General features: G+C 59.6%; 2 protein-coding genes and 1 long non-coding RNA gene across 7 annotated transcripts; all 3 read right to left on the minus strand.

Annotated features, from left to right (window-relative positions):
- Positions 1-1,486: 1,486 nt before the first annotated feature.
- SERPINF2 (serpin family F member 2) lies at positions 1,487-8,769 on the minus strand. 2 transcript variants are annotated; one of them, XM_058283087.2, is made up of 10 exons: positions 8,620-8,769; positions 7,491-7,554; positions 7,281-7,319; positions 7,113-7,175; positions 6,631-6,907; positions 5,983-6,126; positions 5,630-5,833; positions 4,996-5,138; positions 3,267-3,471; positions 1,487-2,591 (listed from the first exon to the last, which is right to left on the minus strand). In XM_058283087.2, the coding sequence occupies exons 2-10, from the start codon at positions 7,548-7,550 to the stop codon at positions 2,170-2,172; spliced, it is 1,557 nt and encodes a 518-aa protein (XP_058139070.1). In that variant the 5' UTR covers positions 7,551-7,554; positions 8,620-8,769; the 3' UTR covers positions 1,487-2,169. The 2 variants fall into 2 exon arrangements, with proteins under 2 accessions (XP_058139070.1, XP_058139071.1); XM_058283088.2 differs by lacking the exon at positions 7,113-7,175 and having other exon boundaries at positions 8,620-8,768.
- Positions 8,652-20,612, minus strand: WDR81 (WD repeat domain 81). Of its 4 annotated transcripts, XR_011646812.1 has the most exons (11): positions 16,355-20,295; positions 15,541-15,648; positions 15,106-15,296; positions 14,812-15,002; positions 14,398-14,563; positions 14,154-14,319; positions 12,971-13,672; positions 12,197-12,342; positions 11,707-11,886; positions 10,136-10,659; positions 8,652-8,786 (listed from the first exon to the last, which is right to left on the minus strand). XR_011646812.1 is itself a non-coding variant. In XM_004483755.5 (10 exons), the coding sequence occupies exons 1-10, from the start codon at positions 20,034-20,036 to the stop codon at positions 10,339-10,341; spliced, it is 5,853 nt and encodes a 1,950-aa protein (XP_004483812.2). In that variant the 5' UTR covers positions 20,037-20,592; the 3' UTR covers positions 9,445-10,338. The 4 variants fall into 4 exon arrangements, 1 of the variants encoding a protein (XP_004483812.2); XR_011646813.1 differs by lacking the exon at positions 8,652-8,786 and having other exon boundaries at positions 9,445-10,659; positions 14,209-14,319; positions 16,355-20,612; XR_009182143.2 differs by lacking the exon at positions 8,652-8,786 and having other exon boundaries at positions 9,445-10,659; positions 12,957-13,672; positions 16,355-20,610.
- A 1,203-nt stretch (positions 20,613-21,815) lies between these two features.
- LOC131274831 (uncharacterized) lies at positions 21,816-25,206 on the minus strand. The gene is made up of 3 exons (XR_009182144.2): positions 24,434-25,206; positions 23,951-24,084; positions 21,816-22,589 (listed from the first exon to the last, which is right to left on the minus strand). It is a non-coding gene; the product is annotated as an uncharacterized lncRNA (long non-coding RNA).
- Positions 25,207-25,895: the final 689 nt, after the last annotated feature.

The following is a 25,895-nucleotide window of genomic DNA, read 5'->3' on the forward strand; positions in this document are numbered from 1 at the left end:
CTGAAGTAATGCAATCAAAGGCCCCCAACTGAATTCAGTCCAATCAAAGGGTCCCACACTTACAGGAATGGACTAATTTAAGAACGTAATTTTCTGGGGCTTACATAAAAGACTCCAACCAACACAAGGAGAGAGCCTAGAAATACCTGGGAAGTCAAATTAACTTGGTGGGGGGGAGCGGATACAGCTCAAGCAGTTGCGCACCTGCCTCCCACATGGGAGGTCCTGGGTTCAGTTCCTGATGCCTCCTAAAGAAGACAAACAACAAGCAGACATCAAGCAAAAACAATGAGCAGACAATGAGCACAAACAACAAGCAAAAACAATCAACAAACAGACGAGGGAGCCATCTCAGGGCGGGGGGGGGTAGGTAAGAAATGAGCCAGAGAGGAAATAAACATGAAAACAAAAATGAGTTTGGCAGGCTTGGGGATCGCACCTTCCAGTGACTTCTTATCACTCAGGATCAAAACCATCTTTACAACCTCCCTGAAGTCCTGCATGATCTGCCCCTGGCTCCTCCCCCTCACTCGCTGCGCTGCAGCCCACGGATCTCCACCCATCTTGAATCCCGCATGCTCCCACCCCAGAAACTCTGCACTTGCTGTTCTCTCTGCCCAGGACGCTCTTCCCTGAGACTTCCAGGATGCCTCGCTCACCTCCTTCAGGTCTCAACTCAACCTTCTCGGTGAGGCCTTCCCTCCCAGCACTCCCTATGCCCCGCTTTCCCTGCCTTATTTCCACTGTAACTCTTCTCCCCCTCTGACCTACTACACATGTCACTTCGGTTTATTATCCATCTTCCCACACCACTAGTAAGAAGCAAGATTCCATCCCAGGTCTCTCTGACCCCAAGGCGCTTGCTATCAACCCCTGCACTTCAGGGCCACAGGTGGCTGCTGCCACATGGCACCCCACACTCACAGACAAGGCCCACCAAGAAGTGTGCCCACCCACATCGACACCCACGCTGCCCCCAGGCCCTGGGCTGTGGCACCAAAGGAGGTGTCGGCCCTGTGCCAAGCTGCCCCCAACTCCTCAGGCGCTGACAGCCTCCAGTTGGTGCCAGTGCTCCGGGCAGCCTGTCCCCGGCTGGCGGACACCAGCTCCTGGCAGAGAGGCCAGTGTATAATTAGAAACTCTGCAATTCCCTAATTGCCAGTTCTTCTCCCAATCGGGGAGGCTGCTGCTATTCTGAGCCAGCCTTGTTGCCGGCTGCCTAAGGCATCTAGAGGGGACAGGCTAAGGGTAGAGCCAGCCTGGCATGGAGGTGGCCCTGGAGGTGGCTGGCGAGGTCAGAGGGGGGTGCCTGGTGGAGCGGGGCCTGGCGAGTGGCAAGACTGAACGTGGCACAGAGAGGGCTGGCCCTCCTGGAGACTTTCCGTCTGCCGCCGGCCTCCTCCGGTAGCCCTGGAGCCTGCTCCCAGCCTTCCTCCAGCCCCTCTTGCTCCCACCGTGCCCAGAACAGTGACATCAGACCAGACCAGCCCATTCATTCTTTATTGAGGTGGCATAAAAATCACTACAAAAACTTTACAAAAGAGGCTTAGGGAGCTAAGGAGGCCCTTCCCTGCCTCAGCCCCGAAGCTTCCATGCAAAAGAGGAAGGCAGGAGAAGGGAAGGAAGGGGAATCCTGGCAGTGCTGGGCATCTCCGAGGACCAGTGGGGAGGCCGGGGAGAGGGGGCAGCAGGCGCTGGGCCGGGGCCCGGTAGGAGTGGCATGCCCAGCCTTCAGCAGGTCACGTCACAGCCAGGCCGCGTCACATCCCAACCAAGTACAGAGCAGGGCGCCAGCTGCCAAGAGGCCACCCCAGGGCTATCTTCCCTCTGCCCAGCCAGGCTGTCCTGAGACACACCCAAAGGCAGCCTGTCCCTCTTGTAAACAAAGTTCCCCCAGCTGACTTCAGGAATAACCCAACTTGCCTCCCTGACAGAGCAGGGGCGCAGCTGCCCTCCCGCCCCCGCCCGGAAGCACACCCCCTCCAAGCCCCTTTGGCAGAAATGATGCAGGATCAAGGCCCAGGATTCCAGATGCCCGCCCTCCTCCCAGCCCCACCCAGGCCCGCCCAGGCCCCCCCCAGCCCCCTCCCCACCAAAGCTGGTTGGAAAGTCACTTGAATAGGGTGGCCGGTCCAGGCAGGGACTCAGGATGCTGGCAGCCGCAGCCCCTCACTTGGGGCTGCTAGGGTGGGGGTAATCCTCCTCAAAGGGGGGCACAAGTTTCAAGTCAGGAGCAAAATGCTTGTCTCCGCGCGGGAAGGTTTTCTGGTCTTTCTGGTTCTGGAAGAGGACCCTGTCGTCGGGGGAATCCTGCTGCTCCTTGCGCTCCCACTGCGCGCCGGGGTTGGGGTTCCTCACGCTGCCCACAAAGAGCGGCAGGCCCGTGTTGTCCTCGAGGATGTAGAAGAGGAAGGGGCGGTTCAGGCGGAAGGAGGAGAGGGACATGCGGGACATGGCCGTGCTGGTGGCCGCGGCCGCCTCCACGCCGGCCTCGCTGAGCTCCAGGGTGGACTGATGCTGCACGCTGGACACCACCAGGCTCTGGTCGGAGATCCCACGCAGGTCCGGGGCCTGGAACAGCTCCTCCAGGCCTGCGCGGGGCAGCAGACGGCCGGTCAGAGCTGCCATCAGCCCCGCGGCTGCCTGCCAGAGGGTGTGGCACCCTGGCCAGGGGGCGCCCAGAACCCACAGATCCCTGACTAATGTGTTTAACCACCAAGTCTCAGCTTTAATGTCACTTCCTCCTGGAAGCCTTCCTTGACTCCCTGCCACAACATCCAGTCTAGGGGCCTTTTCAGGGCCCTCCCACAGCTCCCCACTCCATCTTAACGCTTCTGCTGAATTCTAAGGGCCTGGTTCCTTGCCTGCCCACCCTGTCAGGCTGAGCTGTTTGCATGGTGTCCTCCCAGTACAGGGCTTGGCATGGAGGAGTTGCTCAGTAAATGGCTGATGGGTGAAAGCATCTCCTTAAGAGTGTGACGCCCCAGCTTCTCCTCTTCTTCCTCCTTCCAAAAGAACCAGCAAAGCTCTCCACCTGGGTCTTTGTAGTGCTCGGTCTTGGACAGAGCAGGTCTCCAGGCTGCCCCAGCCCACCCCAGCACAGAGGGTCCAGGGGCTCCTATCAAACGTTTACCGTCCCTGAGCCCCAGAAAAGGCCAGAACACACGGCTAGCTCTGACCCGGAGCCCCCTCCAGCTGGGGGCTTCCCCCTCACCCACGCTGACCCAGCCTGACCTGGGGGGCCGTGCCGCGCCCAGCCTCCTTACCCAGCTGGCTGAGGGTGGCCACCAGGTCCAGCTGGTGCTTCAGATGCAGCTTGGGCAGCCGGACCTCGGTGGGCCTCTCCCGCTCCAAGGGCTGGTGCAGGATGTCCCAGCTCAGGTTGGCCAGCACCTGGGACACGTTCCACTCAAACTGGCTGGGCACGAGGACCACAAAGCTCATGTTGTTCTTAAAGGGGAACTGGGCCACCTGCACGCAAGGGGGGGACCGCGTGAGGACAAGAAAGCGCCCAACCCAGGTGGGGGTCTGGTCCAGATGGGGTCCAGGCCATCCTTCCGGGGTGTGGGCTCCACCTCGCTGAGCCTTCGTTCCCTCACCTGCACAGTGGAGCGGCATTTCCTGCAACCCTGCAGGCTCACGTGTGATCAGATGAGATACCACTGTCACCGCTTCTGGCAGCGTGCCTACACACAGGTGGTGCTCAATAGTGGTGCTTTCTCTCTCTCTGGGCTATCAGCTAGCTACCAGGGTGAGGAATCCCCGCCTCTGCCTGGCAGTCACTCCACGTACACAGTGGACGGCATCGTGGGTTTGCACACTGCACTCGGGCTCTGCGGAGGAGCCCCTGCTTGGGGTCGGGGGGTGCCACTTCCACCTTCAGCCCGAATGACTCTGCTTAGCTGTGTGTGTGTGGATGTGGATGTGTGTATATACACACCTACTGTGCTTTGCAATAAGATATCATTTGAAAGGGGTTTCTCCCACTCAAGTGTTTCCGCAGCTGGGGCACCTCAGGTTTTAGGCAGAGCACCTGTGCGGCAGGGCCCTGAGGAAGAGGATGGCTGAGGGGCACAAGGAAGTGGAGGGGGAAAGGAGGAAGGAAGGATGGGCAAGAGCAGCCTGGAGGGGAGGAGCAGCAGGAAGAAAAGAACTGGTGGGGGGAAGTGGAGAGAAGCCAGGCTGCTGCTCCAGGGCCCTGCCCCAGCCTGCAGACCCCCTCCGGAGGGCTCCCGGGCCACTCCTTCCCGCACAAGAGGTGTGTCATCTGCCTCGTGAAGTCAGCACTGCCAGCAGCTCGGGGACCAGGAGCGAGGGAGACGGCACCCGAGCTAGCTTGGCCTAGGACGCTACCCAACTGGCAGGTTCATGCCGAGGCTGAAAAATCCGACCCGATCAGAGCCTCCCGGCTAAGGGGCACTGGTACTCGGCGGCCCACACTGTGCCTCCCAGAATTAGGGGACTGAGCCCCTGAGTGGCTTCATGGCGGCCAGGGTAGTTCCTGTGCTGCAGTGAACCCCCATCCTAAGGTCACCTTGGGACTCAGTGTCCTTCCTCAGAGAACTCCCCCTGACCAATCCATCTCAATCTCAACCTTCCCACTCACTAACAGGTCACCTCCTTTTTCATCTTTCCCTTCATAGCATTTACCACTTTAGAAATCTTCACGTTGATTTACGGTGGCCCGCCTACTGGGTGTCTCCTCTCCTAAGGCTGGGGACCCCGTCTCCCTTGTGCACCCCCACATCCCCAGGGCAGCACTTGCATATTTTTATTGAATGAATGAACCTCAAAGAGCCTGCAGTCTGGGTGCTCCCGGGTGGGCACAGCAGGACCTGTCAGAGCCGCCCAGCCCCAGGGATGACTGCCCTATGGCCAGGACGGTGGCGCCGCCCCTGCCCCCACCTCACCCCTGCACCTGCGCCATCCCACAGCCTGCCCACTCCCCTCCCCGCCTCCCTGCACCCAGGCCCAGCCTGGGCACCCGTGGGTGACCTGAATCTCGGGCTGCTCCAGCAAGAACCAGCGCAGAGGGTACTTGGGGGCACGCATCATGTCCACCGGCACCGTGAACCACTCGTTCAGGTGGAAGGTGTCTTTCTGGGTGAGGCTCGGGTCAAACTTGCTCCTCCAGAGACCTGCATCCAGACAGAGAGCAGGGCCCACAGAGGCTGGGACCAGGGTGGGCTCCACATCACCAGCCTCTTCCCCGTTCTACCCAGGACCAATGTGAGGGACAAGAGGTGGGGGCCAAGTCCCCAGGGGGTGCTGTGCCCACTGACACCCAGATACCTGAAGCCTCTCCCGGCAGCAATTTTCAGTCTGGGCTAGCACTCTCCTCACCCCTGCAATGCTCCTAGGGACCTCCCCCTGCGTCTTTGTATGCCGAGTTTCCTCCAATGCGACCCTCTCCACAACAACCCCCACGGCCACCCAGTTCCTGGGCCCCCTCCTCCCCACCTCCCCCAAGCAACCATCCAGAGAGACCCCTGTCTCTGGCCCAGCCCTAAGGAAGAGGGATCCTCAGCACAAAGCCTGCACGCACGGCCCGCTCAGCCCACAGGGCAAGGGGGAGGAAGCCGAGGGCAGGGGCTGCCGGGGCGGGGATCTGAGAAGAGGAAGACCGCACCCTGAAAGTGGATGGCGTTGAGGAGCAGCAGCACGGTGCTCTCCGGCAGCTCCGAGAGGAAATGCTCGATCTTCCCCTCCGTGGCCTCCTTCACCCACTGGTTGATGTTCGTCAGGTCATCTGCTTGCCTTCCCGTCAGAATCCTGGGCTTCGTGCCAAAGAGCTGTTCCGACTGTTCCAGGAAGTCCTCCTTGATGGGAAATTCTACGCAGATGGGGCCGCAAGCTAGCTCTCCCAGGCTCAGGGCTCCGCAGCCACCAATGCTCCACCGAGGTCCCCTGAGGGTCCTGGCTCCCAGACCTCCCTCCACCCCCAGGGTAGCGCCTAGGGAGCACCCTGCCCTCGGCACCTACCTTTCTGCAGGTACATGGTGGCAGCCAATCGGAATGCCCCAGGGCCCAAGTCCCGGCAGAGACGGCTCAGCAGGTGGGGGAGGCAGGGCCCCACATCTGCGTGCAGCGCCTGCTGCAACCTCTGCAGCGTCTGGTTCCGAGCACCTGGAGGGACCACAACGGCTGTGGCCCGGCCTGGGGGTTCTTGCCCCCACCCCCCACTGCCCACTCCAGGCTGAGTCTGCAGTTACTCTTGGAACCCCACCAGGAGCACACGCACAGGACCACCAGCTCCCCACCCATGTCCACTGAACCCGACTAAGTGACGTGTCCCTGAGCCCTACTGTCCCTCTGCCACTGGTAAGCTGGGCCACCTCACCCCCGGCAAGCCGCTTTTCCTCTCTGGGCCTAAGCTTCCCACAGCAAGGGACACTAGCTATGAAACTCTTGCATAATAAAAATCACCAGAGAATTTTGAATAAGCAGATCCCTGGGCTGCATCCCCAGGGCTCTGATTCAGAAAGACTGGTGGTGGGTGCCCAGGAATCTGCATTTTTGCCAAACACCCACGTGATCCTGACAGAGTAGATACCCACGGATAACCTCCGGGGCAGTGGGTTCCTACTGGCCTCCCAGCTCTACCAGTCTGGTCAGGTGCCGCCACAGTACCTAGTGCCAGGTGAGACAGTGCCAGGGCCACGCTCAGGGGCGACAGGACGAGGTTGGGGCTGGTGGACCTTTGGGCCACCAGGGAGAATAGGTCTGTGGTGAAGGCCATCACGGCCTGAGCCAGCTTGCGGGTCTCTTCCGGGGTTGGGGCCCCTTTGCAGGCTCCTGGGTCCTTCTTCAGGGCAGGGGTCAGTGGGGTCAAGGGGACAGCTTCAGGTTGCATGTCAAAGGTCTCCATAGCCCCGGTGTCTGGGGGCGACAGGATCTCTTCCGAGTCCTGAAGGAAGAGGAAGAATCATGTGGTGGGCACTGGCCCTCTGGGGATCTGGTCCCTTTGATCCTTCCAACCCTGGCCCATGAGCCCCCAAAGGCCAAAGCCTCAGCTTGGGTCTCACAGCCACGCCCCCGGTCCCCTCGCCCCTGCTGAGTGGCCTTCTTCCCTCTGGCCCCGCCCACTCTCCCCCAGCCCCACCTGGTTGTACCTGGTTGCCCAACTGGAGGAAGAAAAGCGGGGGCAGCCTCTCCTGGGTCTGCTCGCCCATTAGCTGCAGAAAGGAGGTGCCGTGGGAAGCGGCCCCCCCCTACTACCCCCCAAGCCCCGGGGAGACGTCAGGCCTTCCCCCCCTCACGCACTCCTCACTCCCCAGTACCTGCTGGCCCAAGGGCTCCGTGGCACTCACAGGTGAGAACTGTCGAGAGAAGGATGGGGATGCTGAGGAACCCCTCCCCGGTGCCAGCCCTTTCCCCCTCCCCCTCAGCCCCTCTGGCCTTCCCCACCCCCACCCCTGCCTCCCCAGCCTCTACTTCAACTTGACCAATCCCCCGCCACCCCACCCCGACTGCCGGGGTCCCAGCCTCACCACCGCGTGCAGGTGCAGGCAGGCCACGCTGAGCACCAGGAGCCCCCGGAGCAGCGCCATGTTCCTGTGCAGGGACGGGAAGCCTCAGCGCCCACCGCACAGCCCGCCCGCCGTGGCCCCCAGGCGGCCAGCCCCGAGCTCCGGAGCACGCCCCCCAAACGCTCCTCTCCCCTCGGCTTCCTGGCCTCTGTACTGTCTGCTTTTTTCATAATTCCTGCACTGAAAATGTTTGGTTCATGGGGAAGAAACTCTTAAAAAGTCTTCATTCTTCAAGGCCTCACGTTCCTGAGTCAAACCTGGGTATGAGTCTGGGCCCTGCCTCCTGCCAGGGGAACTTGGGCCCTCCCTTAGCGTCTCTGGGCTTCGCCTTACTTGTAAAATGGTGGCAAAAGTCCCTGCCCCCGCCTATGTGTAAGGACCAAATGGAGACTGTCTTTGTCAACCCAGAGCACAAGCCCTGGCTCTCGGTTAATGCCTGTTGCCGGCCTACCCTGAAGCCCCTCACACTAGGCTCCCTCCCAGAGCCCCCAGCCAACCTGCTGCTATTTGGCCAGTCTTTCTCAGGCTGGTCTGGTCCTGGCCACAGGGTGGACAGCCCTGTGGCCCCGAGGCACCCGGACACATCGGGGTGGTGGGGTGACAGGAGAGCTGCTTCGCTGACCCAGTAGCAGGGCCACCCTCAGACCTAAGGAAATCACACACTCCCCATTCCCTCCCGTCCCCAATCAGCTCTGCAAAGCCAGGCTGGCAGGTGGAGACGGGCAGGGCTTGGCTTGCAGGGAGGATCAGTCAGTCCCAGCCATGGCCTCGGAGTCAGGGCTGCCCACCCATCTCGGGGGCCAGTCCATCTGGAGGGTCCTTCCTTCATCCCTGGCCCCACCCCCACCACACACAAAGGCTGTTGGTCAGGGCCGAGTACCAGCCCGGGCTCTGGAATCTTCCAGGTAAGGCCTCCAGTTGTTTCCAAGTCCCAGACAGCAATGTGAACCCTTCCCTTCCCCCTCAGCACCCCAGAAGGCTGGGAGCCAGAGGCCTCCTGAAGAACGCCTGCCCCGACCCCCTCAGCCAGGTGGCCAGCTCCCACCTTCTCTACCGCCCAAGGAGCAGGCCAAGCTGCCCTCCCTCGTACCTCTGCAGGCTGCTTGCTGCTGCACACGATGTTCCTCTGGCCCTCCTTTGGTGCTCCCCACGCTCCGTCCAGGCTCCAGCCAGTCCAGCCCAGCACTGCCCTCCCACCAGACCTTTGCTCTTAGCCAACCCCTTTTCAGATTGCCTTCTCTTCTGGTAAATATTGACCTGCACATCCGGTTAAACATTGATATTGGGGGCCAAGAGCCCCTTTTGCTGCTTTTCCCACCAGGGCATCCAATCCCCTGCCAGCCAACCCAAGCCCCCCAAGGGTTCGGGTATTGCCTGAGTCTGGGGAAAGGAAGGTCAGGAGGAGACGTTGAAGAGGCTGGTCTGGCCAACCAAGAGGGCAGAACGAGAAAGAGCAGCCCCACGAGGTGGGGATTATCCCCGGCTTAGGCTCAGAGAAGTGACGTGACCTGCCCAAGGGCTCGGAGGTGGGCCAGGAGCCACCTCCAGGTTCCCGCTTCCAATGTCATCTCTCCCCCACAGCCGCCTCCCCCCTCCCAAAGAGAGGAAGGAGTGGCAGGACCTGTGCTGGGAACCCAGGATGAGATGCCTGCCCCCAAGCCTGACCAGCCCTGGATCCTGGCTGGCGGCCTTCACCGCGGGCCCAGCCGGGAAGAGGAGCGATGACGAGGACACAGCCTCTCCCAGCATCTGACCTTGTTGGAGGGCTGAAAATGGCAAGCAGCAAGCAGAAGCCCCCACCCTGTGCCACTCAGAGAGGCTGGGCTGCCCCCTCCTCTCCACCCTGGAAACTGCTGGGTCTCAACTCTTCCCCACTCCAACGCCACCATTAAGGAAGAAACACCTCACTCCATCCCACGGCTCTTACTGAGAATTTATTGATATTTACATCTATTGCAAACAGCGAGGAGGCAGCAGGGGCCGAGCCTCAGACCTTGTCTCTCTCCCAAGTGTGAGGACCAGGGGACACCTGGATCTTCCTGCCCCTGGGAGACCTGAGATGCAGGATGACTCTTCTTGCCCCTTCTCTCAGGAAGCAAGCTCCCCCCCCCCCCCAAAGGGGTTCTGGGCCCAAGGGCTGCCTCCTCAACTCAAGGCACAAACACTGTGGTTGGGGGTGGGCAGGCAAGGCATGGGCACTCCTGGCAGGCACTGGCTGGCCCAGCCCATCTTCCAGCCCTGGTCCTGTCCTCTTTCTCCCCCCACTGGTCCCACACTGGGCATGGCCAGGCTGGTTGGACACTTACTGCCCAGACCAAGGCCCTTAACTCCTGGACCCCAGCCAACAATCTGAGAGGCTCGAGTCCAAGCACTGTCAGTGCCCTGGACAGGGGCAGATTCTTTGTCCCTGTGGCACAGGAGCAGAGACAGTCCAGCAATGGGGCTTTGGCTGGAGATGGGCTGGGCAGGGCCAGTCTCCCTTCTCCTTCCTAAAGCATCCCGTGGGCCCAGAGGGCAAGTCGGGGAGAAGCAAGGGTAGAGGTGCCCAGGCCGCCCTCACTTCTAGCTGGCTCAGTGCCGCATCTCCCCAAATCATGGACACTTACAAGACTCCTTCCGGCAGCTCTGGTGCCTCTGAGAGATCAGGGGCCTGGGCACGCCCCAGCTGGAGGCCCTCAATGTCAGGCCGCGTGGGGACACAAGGCACGGGACCCGAGACTTGCCGGAAGGAAGCTGCTGGGGGAGCAGAGGTAGGGAGTGGATTCCCGGAGCCATCTGCTCACCCTGGCTGGGCTGACCCCTGACTCAGCTACGCCAGCAGGCGGATGACCCCATTGTCTGAGCCCAGGAGGAGGTGGCGCTTGGTGGGCAGCAAGGCCAGGCTAGTGAGCGTGCCCCGGAAGTTCTCAGAGCTGAGCTTGGTGGTAACCTGGGCGGGCGGCTCGAGCAGGGAGCAGACGCCGATCTTGTTGGCCGCGGTGCCAGTGACCACCTCGCTGCCATACAGGTCAAAGGTGTGGATGGGGTCGGAAGCAGACTTGTAGTGGTGTGTGGGCTTCTGCTCTAGCTCCTTCCAGACGGTCAGGGAGTGGTCGGAGGAGGAGCTGACCAGGATGCTGCTGTCCACCGCCTGCCCGGGAGAGGAGGGCCTCAGCAGGCGCCTGGGCCCGCCAGTATTCCCACCGAGCCCCGGGGTCTTCCTGTCTCCTCCCACAAAATCTCACAGGGAAGACGAAGCATCCTGAGTCTCATGTTAAGCTGATGTCAGTTAATAAGTTAAAGGGCTGTCAACCTAATCACCACTGTCATTTGAGAACTTACTATCTTCAGGTATTTGTCAGGCATGCTCAGTACATTTAATCGTTATAAGGAACCTGAGGTAAGTTCCATCATTGTTCCCATTTAAAACAAAAAACAACAAGGCTCAGAGAGGTTAAGTAGTCAGCCTAAAGTCACAGAGCCAGTAAATGACAGAGCCAGGACTACTACCTAGGCTGACCCCAGAGCCTTCCTGGTCCTTTTCTGGAATGTCAGAGGAACCTGGAGCTCAGGGTTCCCAGGGCACTCAGCCCTCAGCAGTGGGAGTGTCTGTCCTTGTCCTCTGGCCTCCATCCAGGACAGGGAGGAGAATCCTGTGTGCCTGGAGAAATCCTCCCACAGGGAGCCCTGTTCCTCCCGTCCTGTACCTTCCTGAGTGGCTCCCTGAGGCCCGTGCCTGGGGAAGTGGACAGCAGCAGGGGTGGGGGGCAGGAGTCCCATGCCCAGCCTGTCCCTGACCCCACCAGGGCAGCCCAGTAGGGGGCATGGACTCTGCTCGGTGGTCTGGGAGCAGTAAACAGCCTCCCTGCTGAGCTTTATTTAACCTGCACTGGGTCACGGGCAGAGCCTGACCCCTGATCCTCCAAGCAAGACAAATATGGACAAGGGTTATTCATTAGAACATCTCCAGAGAACAGCAGGGTCAGCTCTGCCCCCACGTTCCCGCCTCCATGGCCTGCTCCTGCCAAGGCCCCCGCAGACGGCTGGCCCCTGAGCTGGCCCAGAAGGACCGCCCTCCTCCCTGCCCATCGGGCCGTGGGCAGGTGTAAGGAGGACCAGCTGAGTTCCACCCTTGGATGGGCCCGAAGCAGAGATGAGGGCTGGGGTTGGACAGTGAGCAGGGGAGCTGGCTCTTCACCTTGATCTGCAGGATGTCCCCCTCATGGGCCGGCCAGCCGCGGAGAACCAGGCCCGTGCGGGTGTCCAGGAGCACCATGAAGCCCGAGGAGAAGCCGGCCACGACGCTGCGGCCGTTGGGGCTGACGGCCAGGGAGCGGACGAGCCCGGGGTTGAGTCCACCACCTAGGCGGAACTCATGCTGCAGGGGCAGGAGAGTGAGCTGAGGGGACCACCACCCCCCCATCTCGCTTCTCCCACATGTCCTCACCCACCACCCGAGTCCCGCCCCCATCAAAGGCAGAGAAAAGCACAGAAGCGCTCCCTTCCCCTCCTCCCTCCCCTCCATCGCAGGCCAGAGCCCCACCCCCAGATTCAGTGGCTGTGGGTGACTGATCTCCAAGGAAGAATGTGAAGGGCCCCAGGGAGGACGCCCTGGCTTTCTCTCTTTACAAGTCTCCCCTCCCTGCCAGGTCCCTAGGCCAAGTTCAGGGAACTGGATGCCCGCTGACCTGCAGGCCTGGTTTCCTGCAGTCCACAAAGCGCAGGGTCGAGTCAGAGCTGGCCATGGTGATGCTGGTGTGGGGAGCAGGCATGACAGCCACAGCCGTCAGGGGCACCCGGCCATCCGAGGGCTCCACTGTGCGAAGGGTCTTCCCTGAGAAGGAAGGGCACAGTGGCTCTAGGGCCCCAGCAGCTGACGGAAGGGCCCTGACCGCCCCCGCCCCCGCCCCCGCCCCCTGACCTACCCCATTCTCCAGAGGTCTTCAGAACATACTACAGATATTTCTTGACCCGCCCACCCTCCTGAGTCCATGGCCAGGTGCTCATCCCCAGAGCAATCGCCTCTCTTCACACAGCCCCCGTGAGCAAAAGCCACCTCCCGCCACTACTTATCCCCTCTACCTGCCTTTCCTCCTCTAACAATGCCAAAAAAAATCAAGCAACCACTGGCTGAAGAGGTACTACGTGATGCATGTTAAGCCAAACTCCTACATGCTTTAGCTTTCTGAATGGGTTTTTCTGACTCCCGTTTTGCAGGTGAGGAAACTGACGCTTCCTGCAGCAAAGTGACTTCCTTAAGTAAGGTCATTCAGCAAGCAAGAGCACAATTTAAACTCAGGTCTAACGGATTCCAAGCCCTTAACTGCTCTGAGTGGCCTCATTTGGTCTCCCTCAAATCCATCCATTGCACCCCAAACCTTCCACCCTCAGGCCCCACTGCCGGAAGCCTGGCAGGGCACAGGGGGGCAGCAATGGAACAGGCCTCACCTGGGCGTGCTCACCTGTGAAGGGGTCCCAGAGGTGCACAGCCCCGTCACAGCTCACCAGGTACTGCGGGGCCTCCAGCTGGCCCACGTAGAAGACACTCTTGCGGTGCTGGGTGTAGATGAGGCGGGGAGCCGTCTCGCTGGTGCCATCCCCGTAGTTATAGAGCGGCCAGAGGCGCACAGTACGGTCCTTGCTGCCACTCAGGAAGAAGTCCTCACTGCTCAGGGGCGCCACACACTTGACAGCCCCCGAGTGGCCAGGGAAGCCCTGCAGGCGGATCTGGTGGAAGTGAAAGTGGGCATCGTGCTGGCTAACGCCAATCTCGTACTGCCAGTAGGCCAGCCAGTTCCCGCTCAGCCCGTGGGCGCTCCGTGGCAGCTCCTGCTTCAAGACGTTGTCCTCGCTGCTGCTGCTGCTGCCGCCGAGGCCCCTACCACCCACCCCGGAGATGGGGCCCAGCAGCCCGGGGCCCTCGGGCTGGAAAGAGTCCGTGGGGATCTGGATGCGATTCCCAACCAGGACGCTCCCGAAGGTCCCCGAGTGGCCGTCATCCTGGGAGCAGCCCCCGCTCTGGGGGTCCCACTCGTGCCCGGTGCTGGGCACGGCAGGCTCCATGCTGGCAGGGCTGCGGTTGCTCGGGCTGAGGCTCTCCAAATACAGCCCCGCCAGCTCCCCGACCAGCTCGTGGTTGGGGATGATTTTCTGGATGATGTCACCTGCATGGGAGCGGGAGAGGTCCTACGATCAGGGAAGCTGCTGGAGGGCTGCCACCACCCACCCAAGGCTTGGGAACCACAGGAGACTGTGTAGGAGCTGCATGAGTAACTGGGCAGGTTAATTCTTCATCTCTGAGGTTCAGTTTCTTCCCCAGTGATATGCCGATCCGTTCACTGAGTACACACAAAGCGAGTGTCTTCTCGTGCATTGCTGGGTGAAGAGTGAGCGAGATAGCTGGCTCTCTGCCCTCACAAAGCTTAGATTTTAGTGGAGGAAAGATAATAGCACCTAACCACAGAGCTGTTTGTCATATTTAATCTCTTTGTATGTTGCTTTGGGACTTGAGACCTGAAGCCAAATCCTTTTGCTCTAACCCAAAAAATTGTGCTCAACACCCACTGCTGACGCACGTCAGAAGTGGGGCATGCCCCCCCCCACCCAGGAAAAGAGGCACAGCCAGGGAACACAACAGGGCAGTACCCAACAGACAGGAGAAGGGCACGTAGATTGTGTACGCCATCTCCAAGGTGAACACCTTCTGCAGCTCGTCCAGCAGCACGGGGTCCACTGGCCGCTGCTGCCCATCGGAGAAGGTCACCTCTGGCAGCTGCCCTTCACTGCGGCCACCAGGATCCAGCTTCAGATCCTACGGGCAGGAAGCCAGGAGGTCAGCCAAGTCCACACACCCCCTGCCCCAACCCGCCCCAGCCAGCAGCCCACCCACCTGGCGCCGAAGTTCATGCAGGTGGGAAAACACTTGGAAGAAGGTGGCCACGGGCTCACTGAGGTGCTGCTGGACCATCTCCTGTCCGATACGCAGGCAGATGAGGGCGATGAGGCTGATGGTTTTCACACACAGGACGGTCCGGGCCTGGGCCCCGCTTGGGAACCTGGAAAAGGAGGTCACGAGCTGCAGTGCTCCACTCTGCAGCATCTCCCCAGAATCCATCAAAAGCTTTAAAAGGAAGGGAGCTACGAGACCCACACTGGCCAAAACCAACAGAGGAAACCGAGGCCCAGAAAAAGGGTATGGCTACTTAGGGTCACACAGCCAAGAGCAGATCCTAGGACCCGGTGTTACTCCCTCTCCCCCGAGATTTTCGGGCTGCTCCCTCCACAGGGGTGGGCAAAGGCCTACCCGGTCACGAGGGAAGTGAGAAAGCTGAGCACGGGCAGCAGGACCTCGTGGCTGATACGGGGCAGGATGTCCATGAGGGTGGTGTCCGAGAGGAACACGATGATCTTCTGTGTCAGCGTCACTGCCGCCAACAGCCCTGCCTCCTTACGGCTGTTCAGTCGGCTGGGGCCCGAAGTGCTCCCAGGGGCAACCTACGGCCACAAGGGACGTGAGAGCCAGGCTGCCCTGGAGACACTGGCCGGCCTCAGGCTCCTCCGCCTCCCCACCCGCAGGCCTGCCACGTTGGTGACTGACCAGGTAGCTGATGTAGGGCAGGTACTGGTAGGTGAGGACGGGCTCCCCGTACAGGTGGGCGACGTGCAGGAGGCAGCTCAGCACGGGCGCCGACACGACGTCGCCCAGGACAGGCCTCTTCTGGTAGATGTTGCCCGCGTTCAGCGGGGTGCTCTCGTCGCTGCTCACGGTGAACTGCTGCCGCGTGGGCCCTGCCGGGGAAGGGCCGGCAGCCCTGAGCGGCCAGCAGGGGGCGGGAGGGGAGTGGGCCTTCCAGGGCTGCGGCAGCTGCTCCAGCTCACTCTAACCTAGAGCCTGTCCCGTCCCCCACCCAAGGAAGGAAGGGGCTCCAAGACGGGGGAGCCTAGGACCTGGCTTGGAGGTAGGCTCGGGTGGGAGGAGGAAGGAGCCCTGAGAGGGGGGTGAAGATGCGGGGAGGGCCGACCACAACCTTACCAACGTAACAAGATGTCAGTAGGCGGAGCAGGTTCCGGGCCACGTGGCGTGAGGCCACGGTGGGGCCGAGCTTGGCAGAGAGCCAGCGGACCATCTTGCAGGCCGTATCTACAGGGTAAGAGCGGGCCCTGAGCGCCTCAGATAACGATGGCGCCCCACTTCTCCCACCCAACCATCTCTGGAAGTAGCACGCTGGCAAGGGGCACTGCTCAACCCTGGTCACACCCCCTCCAGCCAGCAGCTTCTGAGTCCCTGGCCTTCGGGACTCGGAGTTAGGGGCAGCTCCAGGCTCCTATCACTCAGGCAGTTTGCAGGGAGGTTGCTTATCCTTTCAGGACCTTCCCAAGTTTCTTGATGAGGCCGGACCTGGCCCCAGCTACCACCTCTTCTGGCCCCTGCTCCCCCCACTCCACTCTCTCTGTCTGACCACACAGGCCTTTTACTGATTCTTTTCCTGGAACGGTATCAGCGTCAAAACTTCACACATGCCGTTCCTTTAGCCTGGAATGCTCTTTCCACTTCAGACCCTGCCATTTTTGTCTAGCTTTGTCCTCCTCGAACCTCTGCCTTCAGGGAATCCTTCTCTGACCCTGCAAATGAGACCTAAGCCCCATTTTACATTCCCTCATAGCAACCCAGACACGTTCCTCACAGCGCTCACACACGACTGCCTACAGCATGGCGGCTCAGTTGGCGTGAGCTCCGGGAGGGCAGGCCCACACCCAGGCCACCTCCACTTGGCACAGGCGCTCCGCCAACGCTGAGGGGACGGCTGCCTGAGTGCGGGCCAAGCCCCACCCACCCGAGAACTTACCAAGGAGGATCTTCTGTTCTTTGCCCTCCGAATGCTCAGTGAGCGACTCCTCCTCTTCCTCCCCATCGGCCCCCCCGCTGGCTACAACCGTGTCCATGGACAGCACCGTGTCGGAGAGGGTGAGCTCAGACGTGCCGGGCACCTCGTCCTGCTCCCCCTCCTCCTCCTCCAACACCACACAGTCCTCCTCTTCCTCCTCCTCCTCCTCTTCCTCCTCCTCCTCTGAGCCCTCGCTCTGCTTCAAGTCCTGGCTGCTGTCACCCGACTGGAGGCTGCTCTTGTCCACGGGGCCGCCCCCTTCATCCGTGGCCCGCTCCTCGCCCAGAGACGTCTCGCTGGCACTGCTCTTGTCACTCAGCCTGCCCAGGCTCACTGCCTCAGCCTCCTGGGGCTGTGGAGACTCAGCCACGAAGAGCCCAGCCTGGAAGTCCTCTGCGTCAGGGAGGTCGGCCTGGTCGTGGAAGCTGACACCAGACGTGTAGTCCGGGAGCCCCAGGCCCGAGGCAGCGGCAGGCTCCCCATCCATCGGAATCTCCGCCCCAAAGGCACAGGGACCCGGCCCGGGCCCTGGAAGGCCGTTCTCCTCCTCCTCGGCAGCCCCCGCCAGGCCCCTGCTTTCCTCCTGGGAGGCCTCCACGCCTGCCAGCACCTGCAGGACGTGGGGCAGCAGGTGGCTGAGGAAGGCCTGCAGGCCCAGCCGCACCATCAGCTGGGCCACGAAGCAGTCCGTGTACAGGTAGAAGCGGCCGCGTAGCCGGCACGGGCTCTCGTAAGCACCGATGAGTGGCTTCAGCAGATACTTATTGGCATTCTTGGGGCCCAGTGCCCTGGCAACAGGTTCAAATAGGTACCAGGCCGTGTACACGGCCGTGTGCTCCTCGGACATGAGCGACAGCACGAAGGGCAGCAGGATCTCCAGGCCCTCGGGGGTGATGTCACTGAGCACGGCGCCCAGCTGTTGCCACAGGGCAAACACCAGCTCCCGCCCCTGGGCCTCGTCCTCCACACGCCTCGCCTGGTACAGGAGGATGAACTTGTGCAGCGCCGTGAAGTATGGAGGGAAGGGAACCACAGAGCTGAAGGGACTGAGGAGCTGGGCCGGGCAAGGTGGGGGCAAGCCCTGGGAGACAGGCCTGTACTCAAACAGCAGCTCCGGCTTGCCCCTTTGCGCCACCACGGGGCCTTCAGGTCCACTCAGCTGCAGAAGTGTGTCCAGCACAGGCTGCAGAGACACGGGGACCTCCTTGTGGTGGCGGGTGCAGAGCCCCCGGACAGCCTCAAAGCGCGCCCACAAAGGTGCATTGGGCTGCAACGTCCGGACCCTGGTGGCAAATACCATCTCAGCCAACAGGACACCCAGCGCCTGCATGTCCCGATGGAAGAGGTCCCGCAGCTGCATGGGGGGCTGGGGCTGGGGCTGCTCAGGCACCTCCAACCGGCCCCCTACACCTTTGGCGAGGAAGTTGCCCAGTTTCTCCAGCTCCTCCAGGGCCTGCACAGGACTGAAGCCCTCGGGGAGAAGGATCTTACCCTCCTCCCCCTCCCCAGTGTCCACTCCAGCAGCTTTGCTCCTGCGGCCTGGTCGAGAGGCCGAGGCTACTGAGAAAGATAGGAGGCCAGGGGGAACTTGACTGGAGGAGGAAGAGGAGGTGCTCAGCTGGTCCCCTGCTTTCCCAGCCAAGGAGATGGAATCCAGAGCTTCTGTGGCCTGCTCCAAGTCATCTTCCCCTGCCACAGGCCTGTCTCTGGCCCAGCCAGCCTCACAGGGAGTGGCCTCCAAAACCAGCCTACCTGCCCCGTTTGGAAGCTGTCCTGGGAAGTCCTCCCGCCCTGTGGTCTCCTGGATGGTCTGGACCAACAGTCTGGGGATGAGCGGAGGTTCGGGGGCCAGGGCAGGAGCCCCAGCCAGGCGTTGGGGGTGCGGCTGATTGAATAGCTGCACCACGCCATAGCTGCTCAGGTGGGTGTGGGCGTCCACCAGGTGCAGACACACGTTCTTCTCCTTCACGGCCTCCTTGCCTTGGAGCTTGTAACCAAAGGTGAGGTCGATCCAGTGGTGCAGGTCTTGGGACACCTCGCGGCTCTCCAGCAGCGCCCGGTGGGCAGCCACAAAGTCCTGGCTGGAGCTGCACCAGGCTGGCACGTCCAGGTCAGGCATGTCTGGGTGGATGGAGGAGAAGATAGAGGGATCGGTGTAGAACTCGGGGATGCACTCGTCGGGCGTCCAGTTCTGCATCCGCTCCATGCTGGCGGGATACTCATGGGGCTCCCACTGTGCCCGGACGTGTCCACAGAGCACCGACCGGGGTGTGCGCCGAGCCTTATACACATAGTAAGTGATGTCGGACAGCACGTCTGAGATGTGGTGAGGCACATGTGGTGGTTCGCTGCCGCCCGCACCACCGGCCACAAATGCCTGCCGCGTCATCTCGTACGTGAAGTCCAGCTGCTTATCCCCCTTGTTGAGGCGGAACTTGGACTTGCGCAGGTCTCGGAAGCGCCCGTGGGGCATGGTGAAGTCCACCACCCAGGGCAGCACTGGGTGGTAGTTGGGATCCCCTTGCCGCCTACCTGCCAACCGATTCAGCTGCATGAGGTAGTGGAAGTTGCTGATGCGGCCGTGGACCCAGTCCAGCACAAAGCCCCTAAGTTCCTCCTGGCAGGAGGGACATGCAGTCCCCCTTCTCTGCACCTCCCCAGGCTCAGAGCCCACCCCATTTGCTGCTACAGAGGCCTCCTGACTGTTGTCCTCATGAGACCTCTCATAAGCCCTCAGGTCCAGCCGGAGCTCACTGCAAAGCTTCTCGTCCACAGCGATGTGGTGCAAAGACAGGGCCCCGCAGGCTAGCCCCTGGCGGTGACAGGCATCCATGGCCCGCAGCACACGGAAGAGAATGAAGAGCACCTTGGCTTGGCTGTTGGTCAGCTTGGCAGGACTGAAGGTGACCACATCATGCAGGGAGAACTGCACATAAGGGTGTACCACGTACAACATCTCAGGAGACTCCAGCAGGGCCTCAGCGCGCAAAAGACTGGGACAGGCCGGGCTGCCCCTTGGGGGACAGGGGTCATCTCTGGTGTTTGATGGGCATTGGGTAGTTTCACCCACTGGCAGGAAGGAGCAACCATAGACCCTCTGCAGAGCCTGGCGTATTGAGTTCAGAGCAGGAACAGCTGGGTGGGCAGGGGTATGGCTATAAGGCTGCCCATAATTGCGGTATGCATGCTGCCACAGGTTGCGGTAATTCTGGGTGGCGACATCCTGCATGAAGCGCGTGAGGGTCTCAGGGCTGCAGGATGCCTCCTCCAACGGCAGGCCCCCGCCCAGCGGGTAAGACAGCCTCTGTTTCTTCAGCCCATGCACCTCCACCCGCGTCCAGCCCGCGGGCAGCCTCTGCACCGACCTTTGCAGGAGAGTCCTCACTTCCGCCTCGCCCAGGCCCTCTGCTCGGGGGCAGGGTCCCAGGGGCAGCCGGCGCTCGCGAAGGCCGGCCAGCCAGCGCGCGGGCACTAGGGCCACCACGTGAGTGCCCTCCGGGGCGAGGGCCAGCTGCCGGGCATCGATGTTCAGGTCCCTCTCCACGCTCCGGAGCAGCCCCTCCATGTCGGAGCTTGGGGGCAGGGAGCAGCCCTTAACCGGAGTGGTAAGAGCGGCTTCCCGCCCCCTGCTCCCCTGGGCCATTCCCTCCTGGCCGCCAGGGAACAGCGCGCGACTGAGCCCCACCACGGCTCTCTTGGCGACGGCTTCCGGGATGCCAGGCCGGCCGGCGAGGGCGGGCTAGGGAGAGGAGGTGGGCCGGAGGCGGCCGGGGTGGCCGGCGGGCAGCAGAGGGAGGGCGCGAGCGCTCTTACCCCTCCGCAGGGTGCAGCACTCCGGTCGCGGCGGGGCGGGGGCTACCGGACGCCCGCGCCGGCTCCACCGCGACGGGTCAGCTGACGCTGGTCACGTGATCGCCCCGGCCCGGAAACAGCCGCACGTGGGTCCAACGGGCAGGGCCCGGCCCCGCCTTCCGCAGGCGGCACCGCCCGGCGGGCTTGGGCGCCCTGGCTTCCCTCCGCCCTTCTCGGACTTGGTGCGGATTTCGCTTCCTCTTGGGGCTGGAGACATCTACAGCCGGCCCCGCGGGGGCAGGGGAGGAGGGTGCTGAACGGTCCACGAGGTTTCCCCCTCCCTCCCTGCTTTCTTCGGCTCTCGCCGGAACGCGCATCTAGGGAGGCTTTTCCCAGCTATCTCAGCCTTTCGCGGGCTTGTCGCCCCCAGTTTTACAGATGAGAAAACGACGGAGGCCCAGAAAGGGAAAGTGTTCGTTGCACAGCCAGCAGCAGGGCTGGAACTTTTGACATCAAGTTTGTCCCCCACCCCCCAGCGCCTCCATACCCCTTTCCAAAAGAAGCTTTTACTTTTCCAGAATATTTCATCAACATTCCAGTTGGCCCTCGCAGTACTCCGTGCTGCGTTATTATGGTTTATATTCTACAGGTGATGACTAAGAGAAGCCAAAGTGGCTTGCTTAAGTGGCAGAATGGAGATTAGAAGCTGGTGCACAGTTTTTTGCCCGGAGCTCTCCCTCCTGGCAGCCTTCCCACAGCCTTTTTGTTTTTGTTTAAAAAAAAACCAAACGAACGAGAGAAAAAAAAAAAAGAGAGAGCTGAGAGAAAAGTGGCCCAGACCCAGCGGCCTGCAGTTATTGAGAGAAAATGTTCCCCCAAGACTTCCTGTGGAAGGTCTTCTGACTTTGTGGTGCCCCAGAGCCAGCCTTCTGTGGTCAGAGCTTCTCGGATGCCACGGTGGCTGGGGGTGGGAGGGGCACTGGCAAAGCGGCGGGGGAGGGTGCAGCACAGGATAGGGAACGGAAACCAGAGACTTGGCGCCAAAACTGCATGACTCCTTCAAGGGGTCTTAGTTCTGACTCACGTGCAGGACAGATAGGCCGTTGTCTGCAGTGAAACCACTGGCTTTGGGTTTTTGTCTTTTTGTTTTTTTAAGTCTCACTCCTAGAAGAATTTGCCCCGTTTAGGAGTTTGATGTAGAGGTATGGAGGTGTCCCATAAAGGCATTTAAGAAAAAACTGAAGACAGAAATGTCTCTTCTCTCTCGAAGGAGCTGCTGTAGCAGCTGATGTGCTGGTCACGTGTGCTTGGGCAGTAATAACCTACCATTTATGGAGCACTTACCAGGAACCAGGCACCATCATGCTAAGCACTTTGCATACCTGGTTTTGTCCAATCCTCACCACAACCCTCTTAAGAAAATTTTATGCCCACATTAAGATGAGGGAGCAGGGAAACGGACTTTGGCCCAGTGGTTAGGGCGTCCGTCTACCATATGGGAGGTCCTCGGTTCAAACCCCGGGCCTCCTTGACCCGTGTGGAGCTGGCCATGCGCAGTGCTGATGCGCGCAAGGAGTGCCGTGCCACGCAAGGGTGTCCCCCGCGTGGGGGAGCCCCACGCACAAGGAGTGCGCCCGTGAGGAGAGCCGCCCAGTGTGAAAAGAAAGTGCAGCCTGCCCAGGAAAGGCGCCGCCCACACTTCCCGTGCCGCTGACAACAACAGAAGCGGACAAAGAAACAAGACGCAGCAAACAGACACCAAGAACAGACAACCAGGGGAGGGGGGGAAATTAAATAAATAAATATTAAAAAAAAAAAAAAAAAAAGATGAGGGAGCAGACTTCTCTAGGTAATTTGCCCGAGGTCATGTAGCTACCAAGTGGTAGAGCCAGCATTCAAACCCAGGCCAATTTCATGCTAAAACCAGGGTTTTCTGTACTCCTTGGCCATGTGATGATTGCCGTGCACTTTCTTTTTTAAGATTTATTTATTTTAATTTCTCTCCCCTTCCCCCCACCCGTTGTCTGCTCTGTGTCTGTTTGCTGTGTGTTCTTCTGTGTCCGCTTGTATTCTTGTCAGTGGCATCCAGAATCTGTCTCTTTTTTTTTGCATCATCTTGCTGCGTCAGCTCTCCATGTGTGTGGTGCCACTCCTGGGCAGGCAGCACTTTTTTTCACGCAGATGGCTCTCCTTATGGGGCACACTCCTTGCGTGTGGGGCTCCCCTATGCAGGGGACACCTCTGCATGGCAAGGCACTGCTTGTGTGCATCAGCACTGCACGTGGGCCAGCTCACCACACGGATCAGGAGGCCCTGGGTTTGAACCCTGGACCTCCCATGTGGTATGCAGATGCTCTATCCGTTGAGCCGAATCCACTTCCGTGCCATGCGCTCTTGTTTTTAACTGGGAAAATAAGGAGCCCTGTTTTGGTCTGAGAACCTAAAGCCAGGGGCCAAGTTTTGATGATCAGGAAATAGCTTCTGCTTCTTAGAACCAGTATAATTGGGTCCATCTGGTCTTTGCTGTGGTCTCAGTTTACTTACAGAGCCGGCACTACTCTTTCTTTATTCAAGTCTGTCTTTGCCCTGCCCTCTAGTGGCTTTGGTGTTCACTGCAACAGTGACCTTGAGTATAGGGGACCTTACCTCCTCTCCCTCCCTTGCAATGCTTTGGTGATGGTGCAGAGATTTTTTTGGCCATTGAGACCTCCCCAGTCTGAAACCTAGAGTAGTGGTTTTCAAACTTAAGGGTGTTCTTCTGATTCAAAAAGTCTGGGGTGATAACATCGAAATCTGAATTTTCAACAAGAACCCCCAAAGTAATTTTGATGCAGGCAATCTGCCAGCTACAGCTTGAAAAAATAACACTCCCAAATTTCCCTCTCCCTCTCTCCACAAAAGGTCCCTCTGAGTCCCAAGCCAGGCTTTGAAGAGTCTGGGACCAAATTAGCCTCTCCCTTTCACCAATCTGAATATTGGGTTTCCGGAAGGTCGTGGCTTGGTTAGTCAGGGAGGGAGGCTGCAGCTGCCCCAGCAGTCAGCCCATCCTGAGTGAGGTCAGCTCTTGCTGATCTGGTCAAGAGAGAAGTGAAGGAAGCTAACATTTGGTCATTTAGTGCACCAACTATGGGCCAGAGTGCCAGGCACTGTGCTTGGTGTTTCTGAACACTTTTTTAATCTCTACAACAAATCATGAATTTCTTAATTACTCTGTTTTGTAGATGAGAACATTGAGGCTCAGAGATGTAACTACTTTCAACAAGCTCACAACTAGTAAGAGCTGAGATCTGAACCCAGGTTTGTCTAATTCAGTGGTTCTCAAATGGGAAAGATTCTGGCCGTAGGGGGATGTCTGGAGACACTTTGACGGTCATGAGGTGGGGGAGGTGTGGAGGCTGCTACTGGCATCTAGTGGGTAGAGGCCAAGGATTCTGCTAAACGTCCTACTATGCACAGGACAAGCCCCCAACAAGAAAAAATTACCCAGCCCCGAATGTCAATAGTGGTGAGACTGAGAAATCCTGGATTCAGAGCAGAGCAAACTAGAGGTTTGTTCTCAGGACCTTGGGTGGGAAAGGGATGGGATTTCTATGCTATGGAGATTGGAGAATGGGCAGCTGGTGAGACTTCCCTTTCTTTTAAGCTTGGCCAAGGCCCTACTCAATTTCTCCCGACCTTGCCAAGTTAGTCCTGGGACTTCACACTAAGCTTGTCCTGAAGTGACTCTGACTTCCTGCTCAGGGCTGGGGCAAAATATTTATTTACCTGAGTCTTCCTGCAGGACTCCCCAGTCAAAGCCCCTGGTTCCTGGGGTCACCAGTGTGTCCAACCTGCAGCCCCTGGGAAGCTCCACATTAGACCTTTGCTGGGGAGGATGTGGTGGTGTGGGCAGGATACCTCTGAGAAGAAAAAATGGAGCAGCCAAGGGCCATGTGGCTTCTCAAAACAGAAGTGAAGTGAATGGGCAAAGCCAAGAGGATCTGTTAGCAGGCTCCTCTCTGGGGAGGAAGAGAGGACTTGAACAGGAGCAGTGGGCAGTCAGCCCGTGGAGCAGGGTTCTGACCCCAGGGCTTTCTTTCCACAGCCATTCCTCTCCTCTAAGCTTAATCCTCAATTTCACTGTACCTTCCCCCATACCTAGTCCTGGAGCACCCACACACTCGTTCAGCCTCCATTCTGTACCTCCCCTGATCAGGCCTCCTTACTAGACCAGGGAGGATGGGTCTGAGCTGTGTTGACAGGAAATACCTCTTCTTCCAAGCTCAGGACTTCTGAAGATCTGGCAAACTGATGCGGGGGAGGGTGACAGTCTTGGAGTGAGGGGGAAGAGGAAAGACCATACTATCAGGTCCTCCATATTTGGGGTTCCATCTCTTTCCTTCCCTCACCCCCCAGAGGGTGGGGGAAGAATAAGGGGATGGAGGAGGGCAGGCTGAGAGAAGGATGTGGTACCAGCTGATTCGTCCCCTGAGGTCACACTTTCCAACCATCAGCTGTTACTGGCGCAGGGGGGGGGGGGGGCAGGAAGTTTCCTTAAAGGTACAATGTTCTGAACGCTGACAGCCTGGAGCGCCAAGGGAACTGTAGCAACCACTCGGTGGAGAACATTTTTAACCCCAGAAAATATTATTTCACCCTCCACGCCCCATTCCTCTAACTCAGTGATTCTCACCGCAATTTAGAGCATAGGGAAAAGTCATGGGTCCCTACCCATGCGGTCCTTTTCTGTGGTAGTGGTGGCGGTGGTGGAGGTGGAGAGTGATTGGGTGCGGTGGGTCCAGACTTGCCCTTTTAAATAAGCAGTTTAACAGCTTTTGCCAAGTCATTGGGTTCGGTTCTGGGGTTCGCCCATCCCCCGCCCCTCTAAGCTCTGATTGGCCCCTGGGGAAGGAGCCGCCTCCTCATTGGTCTCCACCTTTGAAATCTCTTCCCTAAGTAGGACTGAGTCGATCAGAAGCTTTTGGAGGGCGGGGCGGAATGAGGGGTTAGCCGAAGGATGGGGTCGCTTAGCAGTTGCACTTTGGTATGGACCGTCCCCCCTAGTTCCTAACTTGAAGTCTTCCCTCTACCCTTAGGTGAGGACAGTGTTATGAATCTTTTGTTATGAAGCTGCTTCCTGGGAGGCTCTCTAGGCTCTTCTGCAGCTGGGACAGACATCAACAAAAAAAAGCTTTTCTGCCTAGGGACCTCCCCCCACCCCAGAAGGGGAGGGCCAGGACTCCCCAGTGAAAGCTGGGGCTGGGCGAGTTAAGTAATCCAATCTCCCCCAAAAGGACTCAGGAGTCCTCATCCAATCCAAGAATCTCTGCTGCCCTGGCTGAATTCCACCTTTGGCTCTGCCCACTCCTGCCGTTTTTGTCTGCTTCCCTTTTCCCTTAGAGAGCTATCACCTCCCACCGAGGCCTGCGAGTCAGTTTTGGGATCATCTAAAAGCAGCACTCACGGTCCCCAAAACGAGGGGCTATAGCCCTTTAAGAACTTGGCCGGGATGGATTCGGGAGCTCAGTTTAAAAATGCCAACTCACAGAGCGCGCTGGATTCTGGGAGCGTGTCAGCCCGAGAACTACAATGACCAGGATGCATTGCAAACACACTCGCCTTCTCTTCCTTCAGCTCTTTAGGACTCCGGTTTGACGTAGTGCTCTTCAAGGCAAGTTCCTTAGGCTGAGGGCTGGGCCACACCTTTTCATCTATTGGCCAGCTCATTAGC

This window comes from Dasypus novemcinctus, chromosome 21 (genome assembly GCF_030445035.2).
Source record: "Dasypus novemcinctus isolate mDasNov1 chromosome 21, mDasNov1.1.hap2, whole genome shotgun sequence".
In the NCBI taxonomy this organism is placed as follows: Eukaryota; Metazoa; Chordata; class Mammalia; order Cingulata; family Dasypodidae; genus Dasypus; species Dasypus novemcinctus.